The 25,427-nt window shown below is 35.5% G+C and overlaps 1 protein-coding gene across 1 annotated transcript; it reads left to right on the forward strand.

Moving 5' to 3' along the window:
- Positions 1 to 6,071: 6,071 nt before the first annotated feature.
- Positions 6,072 to 13,728, forward strand: LOC120341334 (uncharacterized). Its single transcript, XM_039409822.2, has one exon. It carries the CDS (start codon positions 8,575 to 8,577, stop codon positions 9,751 to 9,753), a length of 1,179 nt encoding a protein of 392 aa, XP_039265756.2. The 5' UTR covers positions 6,072 to 8,574; the 3' UTR covers positions 9,754 to 13,728.
- Positions 13,729 to 25,427: the final 11,699 nt, after the last annotated feature.

The raw sequence follows: 25,427 nt of genomic DNA on the forward strand, positions 1-25,427 counted from the left end.
CAACCTAACTCGCGGACTTACGACAAAATAAAACCATTGGTACTCTAAATTTCTAAAATACGACGGAATTCTGCGAACATAAAAATGTGAGAAACACTGCCATAAAATATTTAATTTTGATACGTATATTAGCGATCTTGCGAATTCTTCACAGCCGCTAAGGTTAAGCAAATATCAAATTCTGATATAAAATTCCCAGACAGAACAATTAATTTAGTACAATAAAAATACATATGAAGTATATCAAACATACATATTCATCATCTCGAAATCCCTTACTCCACTATTTTAAAGAGTCAACTTTTTCAACGGTTAATGATCTTTTTTTGAGCACAAAGTAATTCATCCATACGGGCGGCAGATTCAAAATATCTTGCTTTATCAATTTAATCTGCGATTGCTTCGACAGAATAATGGAAATATTGTGGCAATCTGCGGACATGAAAATATGTGGTAAAGTGCCCGTCTTTTAAGATTTTGTAAACTTAACAAATCTTTTAAAGGTCACCGTTGAAAAATCTCTTCGTCTGCGATAAAATTCCGCAGAGTAAATTTATTTTAGTACGACAAAAATTGATTGAATTTACTTTAGATACTTATATATCAAGTCCTTTGTTTTTATATTTCCTTTCCACAGATTTCACAAGTCTTTAAGTTTCTGTTTTTTTGAATGGAGTAAGTAATGTTTTCTTAAACTTTCAAATCTGGGAAATCCCTTACCACCGCACATTTATGTTTCTTTCGAATGAACGACCATATGATTCACCAGACAGCCTTTGTACATGAAGTTTTTTTTTTCAAATGCAACATTTATTAGATTTTTTTTCTCCAAATCTTTTCTCAAATGTTGTTTCATGTTGCCTTTATCTCCATCAAGTTGGTTGAATAAACGTAAAACACTGACAACATCAAAACGAGATAGCGATCGGAGACCGCCGACTTATCGATTTTCCACCCAAAAAAATTAATTAATTACTTAATACCTCGCTAATTATAAAAAAAATATATATATATAAAATAATTAATTAATAACTCGCTAATTATACGACATAATTCATCCAAAATTTGGAGCAGATTTAACCTCGCTTTAGTGAGATATCGCGTAACAGCGTCCAATTACATTTAGTTTAGTTTAGAAATACGGATATCAAACAGGAAAGAAACTACGAAAGTAGACTAGGTACGTAAACGTTAAATACAAGATAACTAGTAAACAGAGCTATGCCAAGCTAGCGAAACAGTTAATCTGTAGTACTACTAACAGTCTACAACAAGAATTACATAGATTTACGGCATTAAAACACTATAATAATAACCTAATACACAGAGTAAATTTCACACTGCCGGCAAATCAGCTCAAAGAGAAAGTTACTTAACTGCTCACTAGTGACTCAAGTGGTATAAATAAATATGGGCATACAGAATAAAACAGAGTTATAGACGTGGTCGTCTCACATACAATGAACGTTCTCAATAAAATAATAAAAAGATTACTCTTGAACATTGTTGGTAGTGATATAAAGAGAGGCTTTTCATATAAAATTCATATCTCCTTTATCCATTTTTATTCAATCTATCTCAGTTCCACGCGTGATTAGGACATTTTATTGCGTAGGTTATTTAGTATATAAATTGGTCATATTGACTATTTTTTTTTATCATATGGTATTCTATCGTCTATACTGCGATCGTAAGCTGGAAGCTGATAATAAAGACATAGTCTCGTTGAAATATCTAACAAAGACGTGGGAGATTGGGCAGTCGAGCCGCTACCGTTGTATTCGTCGTCTAACGGCAAACGATAAGCTGTCGTCTACCACACAACAAGTCAAAATACGTACTTTTGACCCCTAAATACTTATAATATGCAGGCACAGAATATGCGATGTCCTGATTAATAAATAAAGCAAACGGAATAGCTAACCTCATCGAATCTTGATTTCTGAATCCCAAGCATTCAGTCAGATACACGATAACTCATCCTATCTTGCTACACTCACTCAGCGGAATGTTTGCCCCCTTATACCGGTTTGCGTGATTTTTGTACCTTTTTATCGTTTTATATTTTTTTTTGTATGTCTTCATATTTTACAGGGGTAAATTTCGCACACTTGTGATTTAGATTAGCATAACGCTGTATGAACACGTGTCTCACACCTGTAAACCCTATAATAATGCCACACAACTTGTTGGTTTCTAGCCAGTCGTCAAAAACTTTTATACGAATGGTAATTAAGAACTATTGAAAGCAACATTCGGCACCAAGTAATAATGTGTGTTGTAATACCTGATTTAAATGAGCTGTGTTCTACAAGTTGGATCTGGTTTAGGCAGTGAGAACAAGCCTTATACGTGGAAAATATCAAATCACTTGATCTGACGATCATTCCAAATTCCTCAATTTGTAAAAAAAAAAATGGAAGCGTACTTGGGTTTGAGATTGCGAAAACCCGAAACCCTGTATTTTAAATATCAGACCCGAATGGGATACCCCAGGCCTTCGGAGGTGAAATGTGCGGTCGTGCTGGTGTTTGTTTTACTGTAAAGTAACGTATGGTTGTGTGCTATGTTGGCGCTTGACTGTTACGTCTTTAATGGACAATAAACTAGAATCGAGATTATAAAAAGTAACAGTTGTAAACATCGCTCCATGTCACTACGGCGGAAATGAGGTCTGTCAAATTTCTTACATTTTCATATCATTACAAATGCCGGTGCTCCTGAAGTAAGCGCAGCCAGCCAGAATCGGAATCAAAAATTTCCATACGGCAGCTCCTCAAACATGATATAGCGATGACGTTTCTCGTTGAAAGAGTCAGCTTTTTCGGTGGATAATGATTTTTTACGTTAAGCAAAATACTTAATCCACGACCAATGCAAGCATTTAAAATATCTTGCTATATAAATTTAATTGTGTTCGACATAACTTCCGATTTCATCGACCTACCTTAAAAAATAAAAGCATTATTTTCTCTTGTAAAATAGCAGGGCAATCAGCGAATATTGGTATAGGTGGGAAATTCATCCAGTTACATTTAGTTTTGAATCTTTTACCTGCGATCCTGCGAAATCGTTATCGCCGTTAGAAAAATCCGAAGACCTACGATAAAATCCCAAAATTTACATTTTAATTTAGTTCAAAAAAATTTGATTGAACATAGTTCACATTGATTAGCTCATACGTATATCGTATAGCTTATATACGATTAGCTCGTATTATGATGGTTAATGATGGCACTCTTGATTATCAAACCAATTGCAATCAGAAGATACAGACGCAGACGGAAATATCCATCCCCGCCAGACATTTTTAAGTTTCAACTGGTATTCAAATTTGCAAAAAATAAAAATTTGAGGCCTACAGCATAGTAAGCAATGCCATGATGTATTTATCAACAAGCATATTTACCATCCGAGAAGTCGTGACCGAAATTCGATTTGACCTTCTGTGTGTGCATGATTGTCCATGAAATGCAAGCACTTCATCAAACACAAAATCTTTGCTGAACAATAAATTTTTAAAAAGATATGCTAAACATAATTACAAGCTTGTGACGTACTCGTGATGAATAGCATAAAACGATTGCCCCCAAAAGACTCAGAATTTAACGCTATCTTTAATCACCGGAAAGTATGGAACAGGGATTTCTGCCGTAAGATTTGTCTGTTTATTTATTGAATCATTCCAAATAAGAATTTATCAACTTGAATAGATGTTATTGTTTACTATAAAATATGGAAATGTGTGGGTTTGTTCAAAATTAGCTTCCTTATGTTTGCAATCGAAATGCATATAACTGAACAGATGAAAATTCCCGCCATTACGACTCGAATAGTCTCAGCGTTTTATTCTTGTGGTTACAATCATTTTCATTTATTTTGCCACGATCTCAAAATGCCCTAATATTGAATGTCTGAAATATATAATGTAACCATTGAAGCGATACATTTTAACTGGCATAAATATACGTATTTGTTTAGCTTGAAAATATTCTTCCAATTTGTGATATGCAAACGTCTTAAACAATATTGCCCTGGCTATTTCAAGACTCCGAAAGGTCACAGCCCTAGAAAATATTAGGGATTTATGAATTTCATACGTATATCATCATAATGTGATAAAAAAAAGTATAGTGTAACCCCGAGGGTAATTCAAGAATATGTAAGCAGGTACATCGTGGGCACAAATAATTGTTTTAACTTCTGTAATTATGATATATAATGGCTCAATATTGAGGGTTTACAATGTCTTAATTAGCGTTTTTACATCTGGCACGGAATCCTAAAGCGAAAATTACGGTGTATTCCGTTCATGTTGTTAATATTTATTTGAACATTTATTTATAACACTATTTCAGAGTCTTAATATTTAGGTACTCCCTTATTTTCAGTTGAAAATTTTTAGTTGCTAGTTCTCTATGCCTATGATCGCATAATAACGAGTTTTTTTGGGAAAATCCACTGACATAATATCAATGTTAACGGCTTGAATAACCGCGTCAAGCTGACCAAAACAATCGGTGACTTGAATACCATTAGCAATTTTTCAGGTCTCCCGAAAGTGTTGAAAAAGGCCCTCTCGCTGCGCCAATAACAACAGTAATTAAAGTAAGTGTCGACCGGTGGTCTGGCTTCTCTTCAGACTGTAGATTAGACTAACCGAATCTATCCGAACTATCTCGTATTCATTGGAAATTTTCGATTCGACAAAAATATTTGGTCACTCTTAGACACTTTTATTCAGTATATTTGTTTAAATTTAACCATTTCATATAAGTTTCAGACGCACTTTAATGATATATATCAATAAAGGGCCAATTTTTCAAATAAATATGACTTATAAAAGACATCGATTTCACTGGTGGCCGTTGACCATTTATAAAAACGTAATGCGGCCGTCTGAAGAAAAAAGGTTGCGGTTTCGATTCATGACTCTATAGTGACACCGTGTGTCCAAACACCAATTAATTAATATCTCCCTAATTATACTACATAACTCGACCAAAATCAATAGCCATCTGGTCCGTGTTATGATGAACGCACATGCAAAATTGGGTGGAGATTAAATTCCGCTTTCTTGAGATATCGCTTGCATCTAACAGACAGACAAAGATCGATAAACAAGATCGATAAGTAATGATGTTTTTACATCATGCACTCGGTCTATTACTGAATCTGTGATAATATTATTTTTCGTCCTTGGTATTCATTTTGATCCCGGTCTGTGTCAAATAACAAAAAATATGCTTTTCGTGAAAAATTTTCCATTGGACATGTCCGGCTTCAACCAACACATGACCTCTCTAAATCCTAAATTGCCCTTAATAACTTCTATAATACCATTAAATTGCCGACTCGTTTCCTTTTTTCCTCGTATTTATTTATTTATATTTAATCTCATTTGTATCCACCTATGATGAACTTATATATAGCACATACACAAGGGTCGGGAGCCTAGATGACTTTAATCGGTCTTGCACACCGACCCGCACAAAACAGTAATCAATCACTGTGGAATATTTTCGTTATTGTACTATGTTTATATTAGTGTTGATTTTGTTTTTATGGCAATAAATCTCTCTCTCTCCCCTGGGATACCCTTACTGAAATTAATAATATCGGCGACTTTGTGTGAGTGACAATCGCGAAATTTAATTAATAACTTTGAGCTCTGTAGTGACCAGCAAGCGTGACTGTTCAGCGTGTTCAATCTATCGGCATATTTTTTCTTTGCTTTTCCGCTTGTTATGGATAGATAGAATCATAGATAGTTTATTTCGAAAACTCCATAACAAACACAAATTGAAAATGGAGAATTATGGAGGGCATGATGATGAACCAGAGTTTATTAACCATTTATTTTACAGATGCCCTTTTGTGCCAGAAATTTATAATTATGTATATAGAGTCATTTTCAAAATGTGTAATATTCAATTTCTCGCCAATTATCGAACTTGTACTTTTATTGATTTAAGTGGACAAGAATACACCTTTGCAACCAGGGAACAAAAGAATGCAATTATTTTATTGCTATGCATTGCCTAAAAAATAAAATGATGTTATATGTATGAAAACAAAATGAAATATCTACATGAACGAATGAAATGGATTAACGAAAAATGAACCGAAACATGGGAACAAAACTGGTTTGAATATTTATACCATTATTTTATTTTACAATACTTTTTTTAATTTAATATTGTAATTGTCTGGTTATATTCCACTCATATGGGGTGGTGAAAAAAAAAAAAAAAGAGAATTATGGAGGGCAAGCAAAACCTATGAAAAAGTTTAAAACACGAGAAATATCTCATGTGCCTGCCCACCAGCACGCACACAAAAACACAAGCCCAATCAAATGGGGCTTGGGCCAAACTTGACAAACAAAATACACGATAGTATTAAACTTTCGGGCTGTTGTACTTTCAACAATTACGTTGATAATGACCAATACCTACAACCTCATGCAGATAATGTGGGGAGTGGAATGTAATAAATTTGCGACGATAGTCATACTCCAGTCTGGATTTCATGGCCTTTTTGAACGAGAAATCGGGCGTGCAATCAGAAATTCTCACGTGCAAATAAGAATTCCTGGCGTGCAATTATAGCTCACGGCGTGAAAAACAACTGCGCCCGCGTGCAACTGATTTTGACATTAGATACCTCTCAATACATCCGCGTAAAATTACCGGTATCTATAAAAAAGAATCAGAGCAAAAATGGACGTTTGACCTTTGACCCCAAACATTATTTTTAACTTCGTCACTAATTTTTGAAAGTGTTTGTGCGACTTTAGATATCGGTACTGTTCAGTATATTCGTGTAAGATTATTGTATGAAAAATACGCTGAATCGGAGCCGTACCTGGCCAGCGTTGGTGCGGAGGCGATCTTTTCGTCCATAACTATTCTCACAGGATTTCTATCATTCAACACGATATCGTCTTTTTTGCTTTGCATTTTTCGATCAGACCAAATCTTGCAAGCTGGTATTAGTCGGCAATTGTGGAGTTATAATATTTTGGCATCTTTATATTACTGCATTATTGATTTTAAAACCATTTAAACCGATTTACATTGGTGGGCAATTGCAAATTTTCGGCGTGCAAAATTGAATTCGTTCGCGTGCATTTTTACGGAGCGCTAGCGCCCTCGGGCGTGCACCTGCCATGGAATCCAGTCTGGGTCATACTCATGAAGCCAAGGGGACAAGTTCACAATTTCATTCATTTTCAGCTTTCAAGCTCATTTATTTAGCTTATGAATCAAAGATTATGGTTGTCATGTCGTTGACAGGGTGGTTTATTGAAGTAGCATGTCTTTTTTTTATCAAAACCCGTACTTTAACAAGTTGGGTTGAGTTTGCAAAATGGGAAACTGTTTTGATTAATTTTTATTATCTTCGGTAAACCATGCTTTGTGGATTTACACGTATCAGTACATAGTGACATACGGTACTGTACCGGTACACTAGAAAATCTACAGCTGGTCTGGCGAACGTATAGGATGGGATTTACACATATATCTCCTGGGGGAGGGGAAAGTCGATTAGACGGCTAACCGTATTGCGAACCAGGCCTCTCGTCTGGTTACTATTCCATGTCGAGTACCGTACCATATATGGGATTAGATATTTATTTGTTTTCGGAAGCATAGACTTCATGGTGGAGGAAGCCGTACCAGTAACCGACCAGCAGTTATGTTATGTAAACCACCCTACCATGTTTCGATTTTTTTGAATTAGTATATTAATTATATTTTTGACTCAAAATTCTAAAACACAGGTCATGTTAAATTCTGGCCAGGCAGAAGAGCTTAGTTTTGGAAATGATTTTAATAAAAGCACTCCACTTAATCGCTAGAAAAATTTTCAATAGCAAGAATTCTCTCTTACACATTTCAAATGATTAATATACTTTTAACAGTTATTTTAAATAAAGAATGTGGTAATCATAAATAAGTTAATGGATAGAGGTTTTCATATCTTATAATTTTCAACTTTGTTAGTGTTAAATGAAAATAGAAGACATCGCCACAGAATAAACCTTGGTGTTATCGAAAGCCTGTGTTATTGTCGTGGAAACGAAGTAGTATTTGAATGATTCATATGATCCCCTGGATCTTTTTTTCACATTTTGAATTCTACACAGATTATGTCAGGCAGTATAACAAATCAGCTACTACTCTCATTAAAATTTGTGTGTTGTTTTTACGACTGTAGTGTGCTAGCAACAAGTGTTGACCAATGCTATATTGTAGGATGGTTGAATCAGCATCGTCATACAGAAAATAGCCAAACTTTAATATTATCAACAATAGTTCTTGTCTTGACTTAGTTTTTAATTACAATTAAAATAAATTCACGAAAATGGTTAAAATTTAATGGCGGCCAGAATATTTTGTATTAATTCAGAATATATTATAATATACATTATTTGAGTAAACATATTGAAAAAATAAAACAATCCATATTCTGTGTTTAATATACCATATTTCATGATAATATCAAAACATATATATTTCAAGATCATCCTCTGAAACTGATAGAGTAAACTAATTCAATCGCCACAGAATGAATCTGCAACATCATGGCAAATGTTCTCTGGATATTAAAACTTTCGAAAAAGATGTAATGTTTGAATGTGAAATATGCGGAAAACAATACAGTAGCATGGTCGGCAAAAAGCAACACCTGAAATTTCATCTAAAGAAAAAATCTCATCAATGTAATGTCTGTGGAAAAAGCTTCATATCCAAATGCTACCTGGATAATCACATTGTTTCCCACGTAGATCCAAAGGAGAAACCACATAAGTGTGAAATATGTGAAAAACAATTTGTTGCTTCAAACAGCTTAAAGAAACATATACTTACCATTCATTCGGAGAACAGAAAGTACCACCCATGTGAAATATGTGGGAAAAAATTAACAACTATACGGCTTCTGAAAGACCATATGATAATTCATATTGGTGTCAAATTGCATAAATGTGGAATATGCGAAAAGAAATTCACCCTTGCTGGTGGTTTGAAAGTGCACCTGAGAGTTCACTCGAAAGAAAAGCCGTATGCGTGTAAGATATGTGGAAAAACTTTCGGCTACAGCAGCAGCCGTAACAGTCATTTGAAAACACATACTGACCAGAAGGAATATCAATGTGAAATTTGTTCGAAAATGTTCAGTTGGAAAAGAAGTCTTAAATTGCATATGGGAAAGCACATGCGCGACAAGAGTTATCAATGTGAAATATGTGGAAAATACTTGAGTGGAACTATAAGCTTGAAAAGCCATCAAGTTGTTCATAGTGCAGAAAGGAATTATAAATGTCCATTGTGTGACAAATCATTCAAGCGAGCTCACGATGTGCAAATGCATCGTTTATATGTGCACACTGGTTTGAGGAACTATGAATGCAAAATATGTGGGAAGAAATTTACTGGCTCATTCGCGGTGAAAAAACACATGATAACGCACACGAAAGAAAAAAATTTTAAATGTGAAGTGTGTGCAAAACCATTCAAACATCCAGCAGATGTGCAAGCTCATATGTGGAATCACACCGGCCCTAGAGTTCATAATTGTGGAATATGTGAAAAATCGTTTAGATCACCTTCACGTTTAAAAAGCCATATGTATGTGCACAGTGTCACTAAAAACTTTGAATGCAAAGTATGTGCAAAAAGATTTAAGCATCCTAGAAGTCTGAATGCGCATTCACTCCTTCATACTGGCGCTAAACAAAAGGAGTGAAAATTAGAATAAAATGATTTTTTTCATTCGGGTATAATCTGTATTTCGGGACTCTTTTCAGGCTCTCATACTATTTTAGTATAGCACTACTTGTGGGCCGTCCAATTTCTTTCTACCAATAGGATTTTTGTCGAGGGTGTTACCACTCTGCAATACTACATCATATGGGAGAATTGTTGTATACTTGGCTTGTAAATAAATGTATAACGTATATACTCGCTGTCGCACTTGGGATCTGTGAGTTTTGTGCTAAAAAAGTTTAATTTAGAGTTAACTCGCACATAAGTCGCAGCGAAAATATAGGGGTTTAAAAGGCTTTTTCCCAATTTTTTTGCATAGATAACTTCCTATTTTTTTTTGTAGGGCTCAATATGTATATGGACACCTGTGAGCGATAATAAGTGCATGTACGCAAGCGCAGACCATACAATTTTCATGAAAAACCAACTCGTTACAAACCTGTATTTAATTGCCAGTACATTCAGACCCCTATTTGCACTTATGTCGAGCGGATTGGTCGCACCAATATTTTTATAAAAAAATATAAGGAAAAAATTGCGACCTATCTCCTAGTTTTTTAAAGCCGAAAGTCTTGTAGAAAAGAATCTGAATTCACCTGCAGAGTCTTTTGCGCCACCCGGTGATTCGCCTTTGTCAATATATATATCATAAACAGAAACGAATGCATTGTAATTATTGACGCAAAACAATTTATCAAAAAATAAGATTTTTACGCTATCTAATTGATTTGATAAAGCCAATTTGGTTCCAGGTTTGATAAATAAGCTTTAAATACTTGGTTTATTATTTTTGGTTCAAAATTGTATTAGTTGTATCTAAGTAATGACAGAGTTGGCACTGTTGGAAGATTCAAATAGTGACTCCTTTCTGAAGTGCATAAAGACGCGAAAGATAATAGCAAAGGCTTGGCAATATGATTTCAATAAAACTTTATTTTACCTGTTCACTCCCGATTAGAAAATCGATCAATTTGCCATTGGCAAATATTACAAAATTATTATTGTGGTGTGGTAAATAATTCCCTTTTTTATTATTTTTGTTTACTATGTAATTTACCATGATCTTATCACGTTTCTTTAGTCAATTTCTCTGTGGCTGTGTGTATGTGTGATATAATTTTAGGGGAGTGAACACGTACCACTTCTTATCTAAAGTTTTGTTTGCTATCCTGATTTCACAACCAGTTTTTATCAACCAGAAAAATGTAGATTTTATGGTTCAAAAGCCGGAATATGAAATAAAATACTGTTGTTTATAGAATTTATTATAGCTAAGAATTGACCTGCAATGCCGTGTGAGCGTTGTGACTTAAGGCTCTGCCCTAAGCATGTCCCACGCGAGACTTGTACAGCACATGACTTGGTCAACTTTTTTTAGTAAAGGATTCACATATTTATCTAGAGGGACAGGAAAGCAGATAACACTGCTTAATCATATGGCCTCTTAACTTGTTACCATTCTATGTCAGGTATGTGGAGAAAGCTGTTAAGCGCTGAGGAGTCCAGCAATCCTCTCACCCCCAATCATCGAACCTGCGAACACACGCAGGGCGATTGAAGATGCGGTGGCGAGCGTATGCCTATTGCTTAGCAGGATAGCGTCACACTGCCGCTAATTATCATCTTGAAACTGTGGCACAAACAGCACATGAGAAATTATTTTCATTCAAGTGAGGGACTATGTGTCTTTTCCCTCCACTCGAATCACTGAATTTCTTTGTGATTTACTTAAGTCAGAAATTCTCTATATCTCTCCATCCAGTCATTTCAAGCCTTACCTGGAACGCATTGGTTTTTGTCTCTGATGATTTGAAAGCGAATTCCCATTTTCATTTTGTCTTTTTATTGTTTAGTTTACAGTTAGAACTCCCCCATCCACTGAATGTTATCTTTGACGCTTTCAGGTTTTCATAGATTTACTTGATAAAAATAAGTTACACCTATTTTCTAATCATTGTAATGATAAACTGTTCTACTGTGATTTTCAATTGAAGCTCTTCATCTCAGCAGAATTCTCAAACTCAGCTGGGTCCGCTAGACTTAAGAGTAAGCCGGTCTTTCTGCCTAGAGTGGTGCTTGTTTTTCTTTTTTATTCCTTTTTAACAATGTTCGTACATAACTCGTACTGTTTTAATCAACATTCAATTCATTCATGCATGTTGAAATAAAGTTGTTACATTAACAGATTTTTATTGCCTGAATTAATATAATTAACATTAAACAATTGATTATGCAAATTCATACGAAAGAAAAGTCATTTCCTGTGGAACAAGCTTCATAACAGCATATGATTTGATAAGTATGTGAGAATTCGTATATACTGTAGGAAAACCATACTCTTGTAAGATTTGTGGGAAAGGTTTCAAACAAGCTGGCAATCTGAATGCTCATATAAGAATTCATACTGGAGAGAAGCCGTATTCATTGTAAAATATGTAGAAAATGTTTTACAGGATCAAGTGCTTGGAAAAACCCTATTCTTGTGAAGTATGTTGAAACAATAATTTAAATCATACGGGAGAGAAACCATATTCCCATAAAATATATAAAAAGTGCTTTGCACAACCAGGTCATTTAAATGACCATATGCGAATTCATACTGGAGAAAAAGACATGTGGAAAATGTTTTGTAAGATCTAGTTCTCTGAGAGTCCATATACGTTTTCATACTGGAGAGAGGCCACATTCGTGCAAAATGTGTCGTAAATGCTTCGCAGCATAAGGTAGCTTGGATATGCATATAAGAATACTTACTGTAGAAAATCCACATTCTTGTACATCATGTGGAAAACATTTTGTTGAATCTGCTACATGGTCAAAACATTTGAAAATACATGGCAGAGAAACGACTTTAAGATGCAGAACATACAATATTTTAGTTTTGAAATATTAATCTAGTACTTTAACAGTGCGCAAGTATTCTTGATTTAAATTCATTCGAGATAAACCTGTATTTTTTTTGATAAGTTGCTGGAGTTTTATTGTCTTATTGCATCATGCAAATCATCTTGAAATTCAATAGAATAGATATATTGTTTCAAATATTGTGTGTTATATCGCATTTGCTTTAGTACTTTAATTGTAAATAAGTCTAGTTATTTTGTATTGAAAATCCTGTTTTTTTTTGCTGTCAAATTGGCTGATGATCTGAACATTGTCTGCAATTATCTTGCTACGGTGATTTTGGATTTGTATTGAAGCAACATTTGATTTCTTTCTCACTTGTCATTTAGATTTATTACCCATTTTCAAATTGGTAAGGCTCTTTCAACAATATTTCATATTAATTAGGTTTGCCATGCCTGGCGTTTATTCAAATTTTTAAATATTACTTCCACCAGTCTACTTCTTTCACTATTTGTTACTACTAAAACTTATACTGTTACGACCAATGATTCTGGCGCTGATGATTTGAGTGTGAAGTATGCGGTAAACAATACTCTATGAAAGGCAACAATGAAACCTCAGAAAACATTTTGCGAAGAAAACTCACGAATGTAATGTTTGTAGAAAAGGATTTATGGGGGCTCCCGAAGTATGCGAACCAAAATGGCGGACATCGGAATGTAATATGTGTACTAGGTTAGGGTTAGGCCATAATTTTAGGTATAAATACTACGGGAGGCTCTTGGCTAGTCTTCGAACTGATAACAGGACTAAAATAAGGAAAATTGGAAAAAAATTATCGCCTAACCTGTTACGTTCCTATGTCCGCCATCTTGGTTCGCATACTTCGGGAGCACCGATTTATGTTCTAATGTGAGTTGGATAAGCACATTGTGTGCCATGTCCATCCAAGGGAAAAACCATATAAATGTGAAATATGTGAGAAACAATACTCTTCTTCAAACAGTTTAAAGAAACTTATACTCATTCATTCGGAGAACAGAAAGTACCATACATGTGAAATATGTGGGAAAAAATTGACAGCTATGAGACATCTGGAAGAGCACATGTTGAGTCATATTGGTGTCAAATTGCATAAATATGAAATATGCAAAAAGAAACTTACTACTGCTGGTGGTTTGAGAGTGCATTTGAGAACTCATCTGAAAGGAAAGCCGTATGTGTGTGAGACATGTGGAAAAACGTTTAGTCGTAGCAACAGACATTCGAAAACACGTACTGATCAGAAAGAATATAAATGTCAAATTTGTTCGAAACTATTTAGTTAGAAAAGCAGTCTTAAATTGCATATGGGAACCCACATCGGTGACAAGAATTATCAATGTGATATTATTTGACTGGAACTCATAATCTGAATAATCGTCCATTGTGTGACAAATCATTCAAGCTGGTCCCATTACATTTGAACCCGCGTACATTTGAACCCATGACAATTGCACCTGTATGCTATTGCACCTATGGAATTTTTTTTTTGTTTCACGGATAGTTAAACCCATACTAACCCTAACCCATGGGTTTTAGCACCCGCATATAGATTGAACCCGTGGATATACGCATGGGTTCAAATGTACGGTCACCATTCAAGCTAGCTCACGATGTGCACACTGGTTTAAATGCAAAAACATTGAATGCAAAGTATGCGGGAAGAAATTTAGCAAATCGTATAACATGAAAAGGCACATGATAATTCATACGGTGAAGGAAACAAATTTCAAATGTGAAGTGTGCGCAAAAATATTTAAACAACCTTTTGTGCAAATTCATGGAAGAAATTTAGCATATCGTATAACATGAAAAGGCACATGATAATTCATACGGTGAAGGAAACAAATATTTAAACAACCTTTTGTGCAAATTCATATGTCTATCCACACTGGCCTGAAAGTTATAAATGTGGAATGTGTTCAAAATCGTTTAGAACAATTTCAAGTTTAAAAAGGCACGTGCGTGTGCACAGCGTCTCCAAAAACTTTAAATGTGAAGTGTGTGCGAAAATATACAAGCACTTTGAGAGTCTATATAGACATTCACTCCTTCATGCCGACATGAAACGAAAAGAATAAAACCACATTAATACAATGTGGTTTATAATTCAGACTTACTGTGCCAATCAACTCTTCGTAAATTGCCCAACTTCTTTCATGATGATTTTATCGCGACAAGTGACAGGCCTTAGAAATGCCTGTTCTCTGTATTGACCAATGAGTGAGTTGTATCGTTTTAAAATTACTGTTTTAAAATTCGAGTGTGTATTTTTAATTTATCTGTTTTTGGATTCAATTCGATTGTACATTTCTGCAATGCAGACCATTCGGCATAACCAATACTTTGTGTGTTTATTGACCTCTTGAGGAGTCAGATTGAAGTTTTAATTCGCTAATTTCATTGGGAAAGAACATGCACTCCTATAACGGCCTAAATAGCACATTGCTTTTGAGAAAGCAGATTTTACTCAGACTCCGCTAATACGTCACCGGGAAAAGAACACGCAGATAAGCAGGACGCCCTCAAAACGGTATAAATAGCGCGGGTGGGAGCGTGACAAACTTTTATGCTGCTCAGGGTGAATTTTAATAATGTTGCCTCTTATACTTAACTCAAAATAGATTCGGGGAATGAACAGATTATAGATGTTGCTATACACGTTCACCCCTGTTTACAAAATCTATATTCAATTTGGAAACGTTTATAAAATCATTAAAATGGTGTGGCTCTTATTTTTTTTATCCTTTACTGCAGTGGTTCGTGGAATCTTGCGCTTGGGATTGCCTGACGACTGACGAGGTTTCTGATATTAGGCACCGCCTTTAATATAGCCAGACCAATGTGACTGTCAACCTTGAGACGGTTTTGATGCGAAGAACCATATTCGCACAAATAGGTTGTGACAAATTGAACAAGCTTTCCTCTCCCCCGGGATAAATATGTGAATCCTTATCTCGCAGTGTAGTGAAACCGCGCCCGTCTGCAGGTTAGACGACCAACCAGCGAACTATTTTGATTGGTGGATTCCAAATTCCATTATGATCGAACAATTCACGCACAAGAAAGTGAATACACCCAGTGATCAAAAATAACCTAAAATCCTAAATGAAACTGCGGTGAGCGCCAAAACGGGGAATTTTATTTTAGAAGGAAATTATGCAAACGATGTCGTCTTATGTTGATTTATTAGCCTTGTGTCCTTTGAAATCGTGTTTTCAATGAAATGATTTATCTCACCAAATTTGCTGAACACTACGAATTTACCAAAATGACCACGCGTTAGGCCCATTTCTCATACAGGATGTAATAAGCTGACAATACCAAACCTAAACGATTCAAAATTTATCAGCCTCTTTCAGATGTCAGTGAAAGCTTATAAAAAGCATTTATCGGCGCGAAATTAAATAGGCGCCGTGTACAGTCAGTTCCAGCGACACCATTTTATAATTCATGGAAAGATGTTAGAAATTTAATCAGGCTTTCGATTGAGAGTTTGGTGTATCGATTTCGAGAAAAAATTCTATTCGCACAAATGACACAATTTATTGTTCTTCCAGACTGCCTCAATTTCCGCCTAATATTATGAAGCACGCGCTCTCCTTTGTCATTGCGTTTCGTGTCTTCAAGCACTCTTTACTCGAGTCACTATTTGATCCAACAGCGCTTATATCAAGCAGAATTCGCGATATTCCGGAAGTTAATCAGATACTGTTACTACAATTTTGAACCAGAAATAATAATACATCTCTTTAGGCTTTAAGACTTGGGAGCTGAAATAATCAAATCAATTAGATAGCGTAATCGTCGATTGCGTTTCACGTTAATAAATAGCTACCTACCTCGGTATCATACCGCCCTAATTAATTTTAATTATGATTACCGGTACTGTTATTGATTAATAGTATTTAAAATAATTTGGACGTTATTTCGCTTGTTGTGGCTTCTATTTGATGAGTGAATCAGGTCTAGCCCACCTCTTCATACATCCAACTTGACAATTCTGATTGGGCAATTTGGCATTAGGTGACTCCAATTATAATCAGCTTGACGATATCTTTTGAGGAATACTTTTCTATCCACAATACATTACTCTTGTTGACTAATTCGGTATCCAATTTGGCAATCCTCATAAAATTATTAATTTGGTGTGGCAAAAGAATTTATTCATTTTTTTTTTTTATTTGTTTGTATATTTTCCTTCCTTTTTACTTTTAAGTCTCGCTTTTTTCGCTTCCGACAGTATCATGTCTCGATGATTGTGTGTGTGTGTGTGTGTGTGCGTGCGTGCCTTAATTAGTTTTTTTTTTACTTTCGGGTGAGCGAACACGTACTACTTCTTTTATCAATACCTTTCCATCTAAAATCTGTACGTTTTAAACCTTAGTCTAGGTTTTGTTCGCTTTCCCGATTCTATAATCAGTCACCTTTACTTTTGTTTTTATCTATTTTTTATCGTCTATTGCTGATTATGGAGTCGAAATAAACTTATAAACTTATTATTATAGAATGCGTTAGAGTTCGTTTCTATTTGTTATCTATTAAATTGCGTTAACGTTCGCGCCTACTTGCTGAATATAAAAAGTTCATGTCATGCACACTAAAAGTAAAGTAATTTGAATAGTCAGTTAGTACATATAGTCTGGCAGACATGGGGAACTTTTCGGCCGAACTTTGATTTCAGACATAAAGTTTTTTTTATTTGTGATTATTCATCTTGGGGGCATTGCCAATCATTTCTACATGGGTGTGGAGTTTGCAGCCTTGAGCAATTTTTTACGGCTCGATATTTGTATTAGTGTTTTTCGTCAAACCTGTGCATCATAATAACGCACAACCTGAACCATAACCCGTTACAATTTTATGTTCAGGTTGTGCGCAATCTTGGTGCACAAACTACGCAAGCACCAAATTTACTAGGAAATAAAATCAATAACTTTTAGGTATTTGTTGAGATCTTTGTATCAGTGTTTTTCTTCAAATCTGTGCATCATAATGACGCACAACCTGAACCATAACATGTTACAATACTATGTTCATGTTGTGCGCAGTCTTGGTGCACAAACTACGCAAGCACCAAATTTACTAGGAAATAAAATCAATAACTTTCAGGCATTTGTTGAGCCCAGTTTTGGGTCGCGACCCATATATATGGAAATACTGTCGGAACATACGCGTAAAATAAAGAGTACTATTTCAAAATACCTGTTTTTGTTGCAATTAACAATACATGCCTGCTAATGCAATCGGGGTCCCCTTTTAAGAAACCCTGTCATAAACTAGAAGAGGCGACCGTGCTTCTTTTGCCTGTTGTCATGCTGTCCCTGGAATTAAGCTACAAAAAAAATTCACGAAAACGGATTTTTAAATTTTATGATTTCATTAATATTCTCAACAATGAATACGGGTATAAAATGATACACGGGTGGTAAAATGTCAAGTTATTCCAACAACATGATCATGTTTAGCAATTTACAACCAATATTATGTTTGTAACTTTGTTTGACAGAGCCCCAAGAGCTCTAACTACAAATATCAAAAATGTGAGGCCAAAAAAGTCACACTACAACATTGTCAAATGTGCTGTATTTACGATAGATAACAGGTTTACCAAAAAGAATTACATGAAAAATGGTAAAATAAAGATCAATTCAGCAATATCTTCTTGGTGATATGCATCTGTTGATGATTCTATGTGTTTGTTTCGGAAGTTTAATAACAGAATTAATTGTGGTTGCTGGGGATGTTTCAAAAAAACAAAGCTTTCACGAAATGTCAAGGTTTAATAGTATTAGAAAAAGTACTCCCATGTTTTTTTTTATTTGATAACCACGCCACAGAACTTATTCGAAAGGTATACGCAGCAATTGCGAGAGGCAGAAATGCCAAGATGGGATTTCATCGCATTGCAAACCAATATTAGCAATATATATTCGCACATTGCCATTTGAACAGCGTGGAAAAGATTATACCTATCTACACACTTTAAGAACTATGTCAGATGAGCGTCATATTATCGAATATCAGTAAAGGAATAGTGCAATGGGAAAAAACATATAATGCGGAACTTTCAGTAGTATGCAATCAAATTATCTTATTGTAGAACATATATTTTAGAACATTTCGTCACGCCAACTGCAGTCCGAAACTTTTTGTCTCTGGCTGAGCTTAGATACCAATTGGCACTCATGTAAACTGGTAAGACTGTAAGAGGCACGCGATGGAGTAGATACTAGGAGTATCCATCCCCCAGCTGTCATTTGAGTGGGTACTGCTGTTTTTATTGCAGATGTTACTGATCTTTTCGTATTGAAGATTTACTGGCATCATCGATTTAAGGATGTTGGAAACCAACACGCAATATTACAAAACTTACTTTCAACACGCAGTTTGAATGAATGAAAAAGCTGAAACTAGTATTCTTTAGAACAGCATACAAATTCTATGGAATGAAATCATACGACAAAAGCTCGTCAAAAACATATAGCTCAATAATCAAGTGGAATTTGATGCATGTGCGCGTTACTACGTGCAACCAAAGCACGCAGGGATGTACTAGTAATTAAAACGTTTGACTCAACTAGGTTGGCATAACAGGTGCACATCTCGGTTTCGCATACGCATACCTTCTATCTCCACAAGGATATATTAATTTTGCCAAAGTCAATGCAGCACTGAAAGGTTCCGGTTCTTCCAAAAAAAAACACGTTACACATCGTTAGATACCAGTGGATGGTTTTACATGGCCTTGTTCGGAGTGAAAGACGAGGTCGAATATTCCAATCCAATGCAACTAATAAAATATTTCCCAAGTCCCTGAACTTAAACTAGGGAAACGAAATGCGCGCGGCAACGCAAATGTAGTTTGAAGAGCGCAATAGAAAGTGAGGTGATGCTGTCGATGGATCTTGGCTTGTATTATTGAAATAAACTATCATTTATTCTACTAAAATTGAATTTCTGGAATTGTAAGGAGATTCAATGTTACTATGTATGCAGAACTAAACCATGTAGTTATGAAATAATTGTTTTTAACAAAAAGGCGGTCCTGAAGTATTCGTACCAAGATGGCGCACAACCTGAACATTGTATGTTTACCAGGTTAGGGTTCAGGATGTGCGTCATATTGGTACGAATACTTTAAATCCACCTAAAAAATTGCTCAACATTATATACTCCACACCCACCTGGGTATCATTATATATGTCATCTACACTATATCTAAACAATAAAAAAACTTCAAGTCTTAAAACAATGTTGAGGCCCGATTCTGCCGGACTAATAAGTTCTTTTGGGTTTGTACTCACTGAGGTGATAAACTCGTGTTGCAAAATCTAAATGTTTTTCCTTCAAGTGCGGGTATATCGGTGGCGTTTTAGTTGAATGTTATACCGGCCTTCTTGGCAAACTGTAGAGATATCACGGTAAAAATGTTGATACCCCTGATTGAAGTTTTTGTCAACTTGCCAAGACCTGGATTTCAGAGATAGTCTTTACTGCTTTAAGACAAATTGCCGTATTTAGTTTAGTAGCATAAAATTACACAGGATTTTCAATGGCCCAAAACACTTTCAATGCCAAGGACGTATATATACGTCATTTGGCACATACCGTTCAGTGCCATTGACGTATCTATACGTCATTCAAAAAAAAAGGAAAATATTGATGAAGTTCTGGTTCAGGTATTCGCGGCCGTTTTTTTCTCTCTCGTTACGAAGGTGGGGGAAGGCATGACGTAATCCACTGAATCGCATCATTCGAATTTTACTGCGATGCAAGTATCATCTGACATTTACTAAACTCAAACCTTACTTGAGATTACGTTTCCTCTCCCGGTTCCATAATCAGTTTTATTTATTTTGTTCATATCAATAATTTTATCGCCTATCATGCTGATTATGTGGTCGAAATAAACGTATACACTACATTTCAAACTTTTCCAATATATAATAAAGAATTCAATTTCACGGCCGTGGAAATTTTTTCTTTATAATTGATTTTCATCAAATTATATATATTTTATCAGATATAGACACTTATTGCGAACATAAATAAAATATATTTAATTGCAAAACTGAAAAGACATACAGTTCAATTATCACCAGCATGGAGTTGGATCGGCACGAGGAAAAGACACTTGATCCTAATACCGACATGCCGACAAAAGAAAAAAAGTTTGATTGCGAAATATGCGGGAAACAATTTAGAACGGAACGCACAGGAAAAGCTCATTTAAAGGCTCCTACTGCGAAGAAGAACTTTGAATGCAATATCTGTAGCAAGAGTTTTCAATACCAATGTTACTTAAAAAACCATATGATAATACACGCTGAAGAAAAGTCGCACAAATGTAATATATGCGAGAGACAATTTGCCCGAGTCAGTTGCTTGAAGAAACACCTACTGATTCACTCAGGCACAATAAAAGAGAAAATATTTGCCATATGAATGTGAAACGTGTGGGCAAAGATTTAGTAGTGCGAGTAATCGAAACAGACACGTGGTGACAAAGCACACAGATGAAAGAAAACATAAATGTGAAATATGCTGAAAAGAATTTGCCTCGAAAAGCAAGCTCGAGGTACATTTGCGAACTCACATAAATGACAAGAGATATCCGTGTGAGATATGCGCTAAGTACTGTATTGATACTTACAACTTGAAACGCCATATGCTAGTCCATTCTACAGAGAAAAAATACAAGTGTGAAGAGTACGATAAAGCATTCAAGAGGCATGGAGATGTTCAAACACATTTGCATGTTCACACAGATGTGAAGAATTTTGAATGCAAAATATGCGGAAAAAGATTCAAGGTTTTGGAACAACTGAAAATTTGTTTACCCATACGGAAGAAAGAAATTGTAATTGCGAATTGTGCGGAAAAGCATTCAAGCAGCCGTCGGACTTGGAAACGCACATGATTGTCCATACCGACGCAAGAAACCATGAATGTGAAGAGTGTGAGAAAAAGTTTAAGCATTATTCAAGTCTTGCGAACCATTTGCTTGTTCACACTGGAGCCGGAGCAAAGGGTCAATGAAAACTTCACTGTTGCTGCACACCAAAACTATATTTCTGTAACGTTAGGTCTGAACAAAGTCGGACTTCGTGTGAGACAAAACATAATTAAGCTATGGTCGGGGAAATTCAACCAAATTGTAGAAGAAGTATGATGAAAAGTGAATTTATTTATATTGGTGACAACAGTACTTACGTGAAAACAAGTATTTTTATGTATTCCGTGATTTCAAAACATTTATGTAATCGAATGTGTGATCCTACCTACTAAGTCCATGAACACGCTTTTTACTTGTGGAAATTTATAGCCAGTGTTTCTAAATTAAAATTATGCAAGCTAGGTTCAAAATTAGTGATTTCTCTGTCATTTATTGAACACTGAGTAGATCTATGGATTATTATGTTGTTGTTAGTGTTCTTCGTATTGTTATTAATATTGTAAATAATCGCTTTTCTTCTCAACCACTGAACCAATTGCTCCTAAATTTTCAGTGGTTCAAGATTGTTGTTATTGTCGCTAATAATAGGTTTTCTCGTTTTTCACTTCGGAGTTCTTTCAGAAGAGCTAATCAAAATTGAAAATCGCGCACCATGTGACGGTTCCCCGACTGTATTTAGCCACTTGTATTCAAAAAAGTGGGAAGGTTTTTGGTAATAGTACTAGAGATCTGATACTACTTTTTCTTTTAAAATAATCCACAGACACGCCCCGATATGACTCACCACAGATATTTATAGTATATTTAGTACGTTTCGCTAATTCGGAATTGTGACGGCTATATTGGTCATTTAACTTTCGTGAAATCCATCTATATTCGCATACTCTTGTCATATAAGTAGATGTGATATTTTTCAGTGACTTAGAGCCAGGTTCTGAGCACGGCTCGTCATAGAATGTAGATCAATAGGTAAAATATAGAGAAAATGAATGTCGCGTAAGTAGAACAGATTCAGATATTTATTTTCGTTGAGCAACATTCTACGTATAAACAAAAAATATAAATTCATAAAAGAAACGTACAATATTTCAACTGCACTGGACGAGGGGCTACGAGAAGACTATCAAGTTCATCGTAACCATTTTTCAACAGCAGGTGACGTCATACATTTACAAAGGTACATTGAAATTAGGCCGTTCAAATTGTGTGAGAACGCTCAGATGCAGTGATCAGATTATTAGCTTTTTAATGGCAGCTCGGTTACAGTTTGAGTTTCTTAAAGGGCTTATGACGGAATTATTACCTTTTTACGGTATACACTTAGTATCTTCTGCGTTATTTTGCTAATTACTTACGTGGGATCATCTTTAAAGATGATATTTATGCCACATGCAATGTGAATTATTGGTGGCCAACAACAGAAAACAGCAAAAGTATCGTTAATTAATCGTCGTTAATTCTAAAGAAAAACCACATTAATGCCAGGCATGTGGTAAAAAATCTATCCAATTGGGCAATTTAAGAAAACATTTTCGAGTTCATCCAGAAAACCAGAAATTTTGCGGGCTCGTGGAAAGGAACTTGCGAGAGATAGAACGAGTCCTCTACCGCTATGCTATAGTGGCATATCTAAGGTTAAACCACAATGATCGTTTTCAAGTTTGTTCAAAAAACTCTCGGCATTTCCGAGGAGTCTTTTGTGAACTATGCAAACCAAAATGCGTAATGTTCTCTTGTTGCAATTTACGTTATTCTCCCGTAGTATTCGTACAAAGATAGCGCACAGTCTGAAAATAGTATGTATTACCAGGTTAGGGTTAGCAGGTTGTGCGCCATCTTGGTACGAATACTAACGGGATCGCCGTTATAACCAGTAGTGCATCTATAGGGGTTGGTCTTTGATACCGAGGGGAAAGGCCTTAGGGGCAGTAGGAACGGTCGGCAGTGACAGTTTACTATTTAGTTACGTGACGTTTAATTTATTTGATATCATGTATAGCAACATCTATAATCTGTTTATCCCCCAAATCAATTTAGAGGCACCGTTATCAGAAATTCGCCCTGGGCAGCAGAAAAGTTTGGCACGCTCCCGCTTATCCCCCTTTAATATTGCATGTCCGTTGGATAACCTCAAAAACTTATACCTACCTACCTGAAGTTCTGGTTGAGGCGCTGATTGGAACTCCCCTTGAACTTTTTGGAAGACTGAAAAAGTCGCTAATAATGTGTGTGATTGCATTTTGTTAAAATCGACGATTGTTTTCGTAAAAGCGCGTGCTATTTAGGCCGTCATATGGGAGAGTGTCGTCTTTATCCGCGTATTCTTTCCCAATGATGCGACTCCTTTAAGGTCAATAAGCACACCAAGTATTTGTTATGCCGAATTGTCTGCATTACAGAAATGTACAATCGAATTGAATCCAAAAACAGATAAATTGGAAATACACACTCACATTTTAAAACAGTTCATAGCCTAAATCCAAAACAGTAATACACATAAAACACACAAAGCCTTTTTCTCAACACTCGTGGAACGGATTCGCTATTTGATTTTAAGAAGTGCATCTGCAGACTGTTTTAGGGATTATACGAGAACTATAGATGCTACTTTATATTTTATTAGTTTCTCGTCTACAATTCTCTTGAGTAACGAAAATCTTTCAGACTTGAAATAAAAACTTAGAAATCTGAAATAATAATGGGCAGTGTGAATGTGCTTTAATGGTAACCGGACGAAAGGCCGTAGTTCGCCACATGGGGATAAATATGTAAATCCTATCCCTAATGGATACACGTCACACATTACAAAGAAGTAGGGCAATTTATCGTGGAATTGTTGATGCAAAGAGTTGTTTGACACAATAACTATTTAATTATAAACCACATTGTAATAATGTGATTTTATTCCTTCCGTTTCACAGTATAAAGGAGAGAATGTCCATATATACTCGCAGGGTGCTGGAATGTTTTTGCACACACTTCACATTTAAAGTTTTTGGAAACGCTGTGCACATGCATATGCCTTTTTAAACTTGAAGCCCTTTTGAAGACAATTTTGCACATATTTCACATTTATGAACCTTTAGGCCAGTGTGGACCAACATATGATTTTGCCACATGGTAGAGTTGTTTGAACGTCTTAGCGCACACTGTGCATTTAAAATGTCTTTCCTGCGTATGAGTTATCATGTGTCCTTTCACTTTACTTGAGTCGCTAAATTTCTTTCCACATATTTCGCATTCAATGTTCCTCAAACCAGTGTGCACACGCAAATGAATTCGCACATCAAAAGCTCGTTTAGATGATTTGTCACACAATGGACATTTAATATTTCTTTCAACACTATGAACAACTTGGTGGCGTTTTAGGCTATAAGTTCCAGTCAAGTATTTTCCACATATTTCACATTGATACCTCTTGTCGCCAATGTGGGTTCCCATATGCAATTTAAGACTGTTTTTCCTACTGAATATTTTCAAACAAGTTTCACATTTAAATTTTTTCTGGTCAGTGTGGACTTTCAAATGATTTTTGCGGCTGCTGCTATTGCTAAACGTTTTTCCACATGTCTCACAAGCACACGGCTTTTCTTCCGAGTGAGTTCTCAAATGCAGTTTCAAACTACAAGCGATGGTGAATTTCTTTTCGCATATCCCACATTTATGCAATTTGACACCAATATGAATCATTATGTGCTCTTTCAGATGCCCTTTAGTTGTCAATCTTTTTCCACATATTCCACATGGATGGTGTTTTCAAACCGCCTGAACATGAGAAATGTTTTTTACATGTTTCACATTTACCG

Source organism: Styela clava, chromosome 14, assembly GCF_964204865.1.
Source record: "Styela clava chromosome 14, kaStyClav1.hap1.2, whole genome shotgun sequence".
Classification (NCBI taxonomy): Eukaryota; Metazoa; Chordata; class Ascidiacea; order Stolidobranchia; family Styelidae; genus Styela; species Styela clava.

What these genes read in the sequence shown, in the direction of transcription:
- LOC120341334 (XM_039409822.2), top strand. Translation starts at nt 8,575, where the DNA reads ATGAATCTGCAACATCATGGCAAATGTTCTCTGGATATTAAAACTTTC.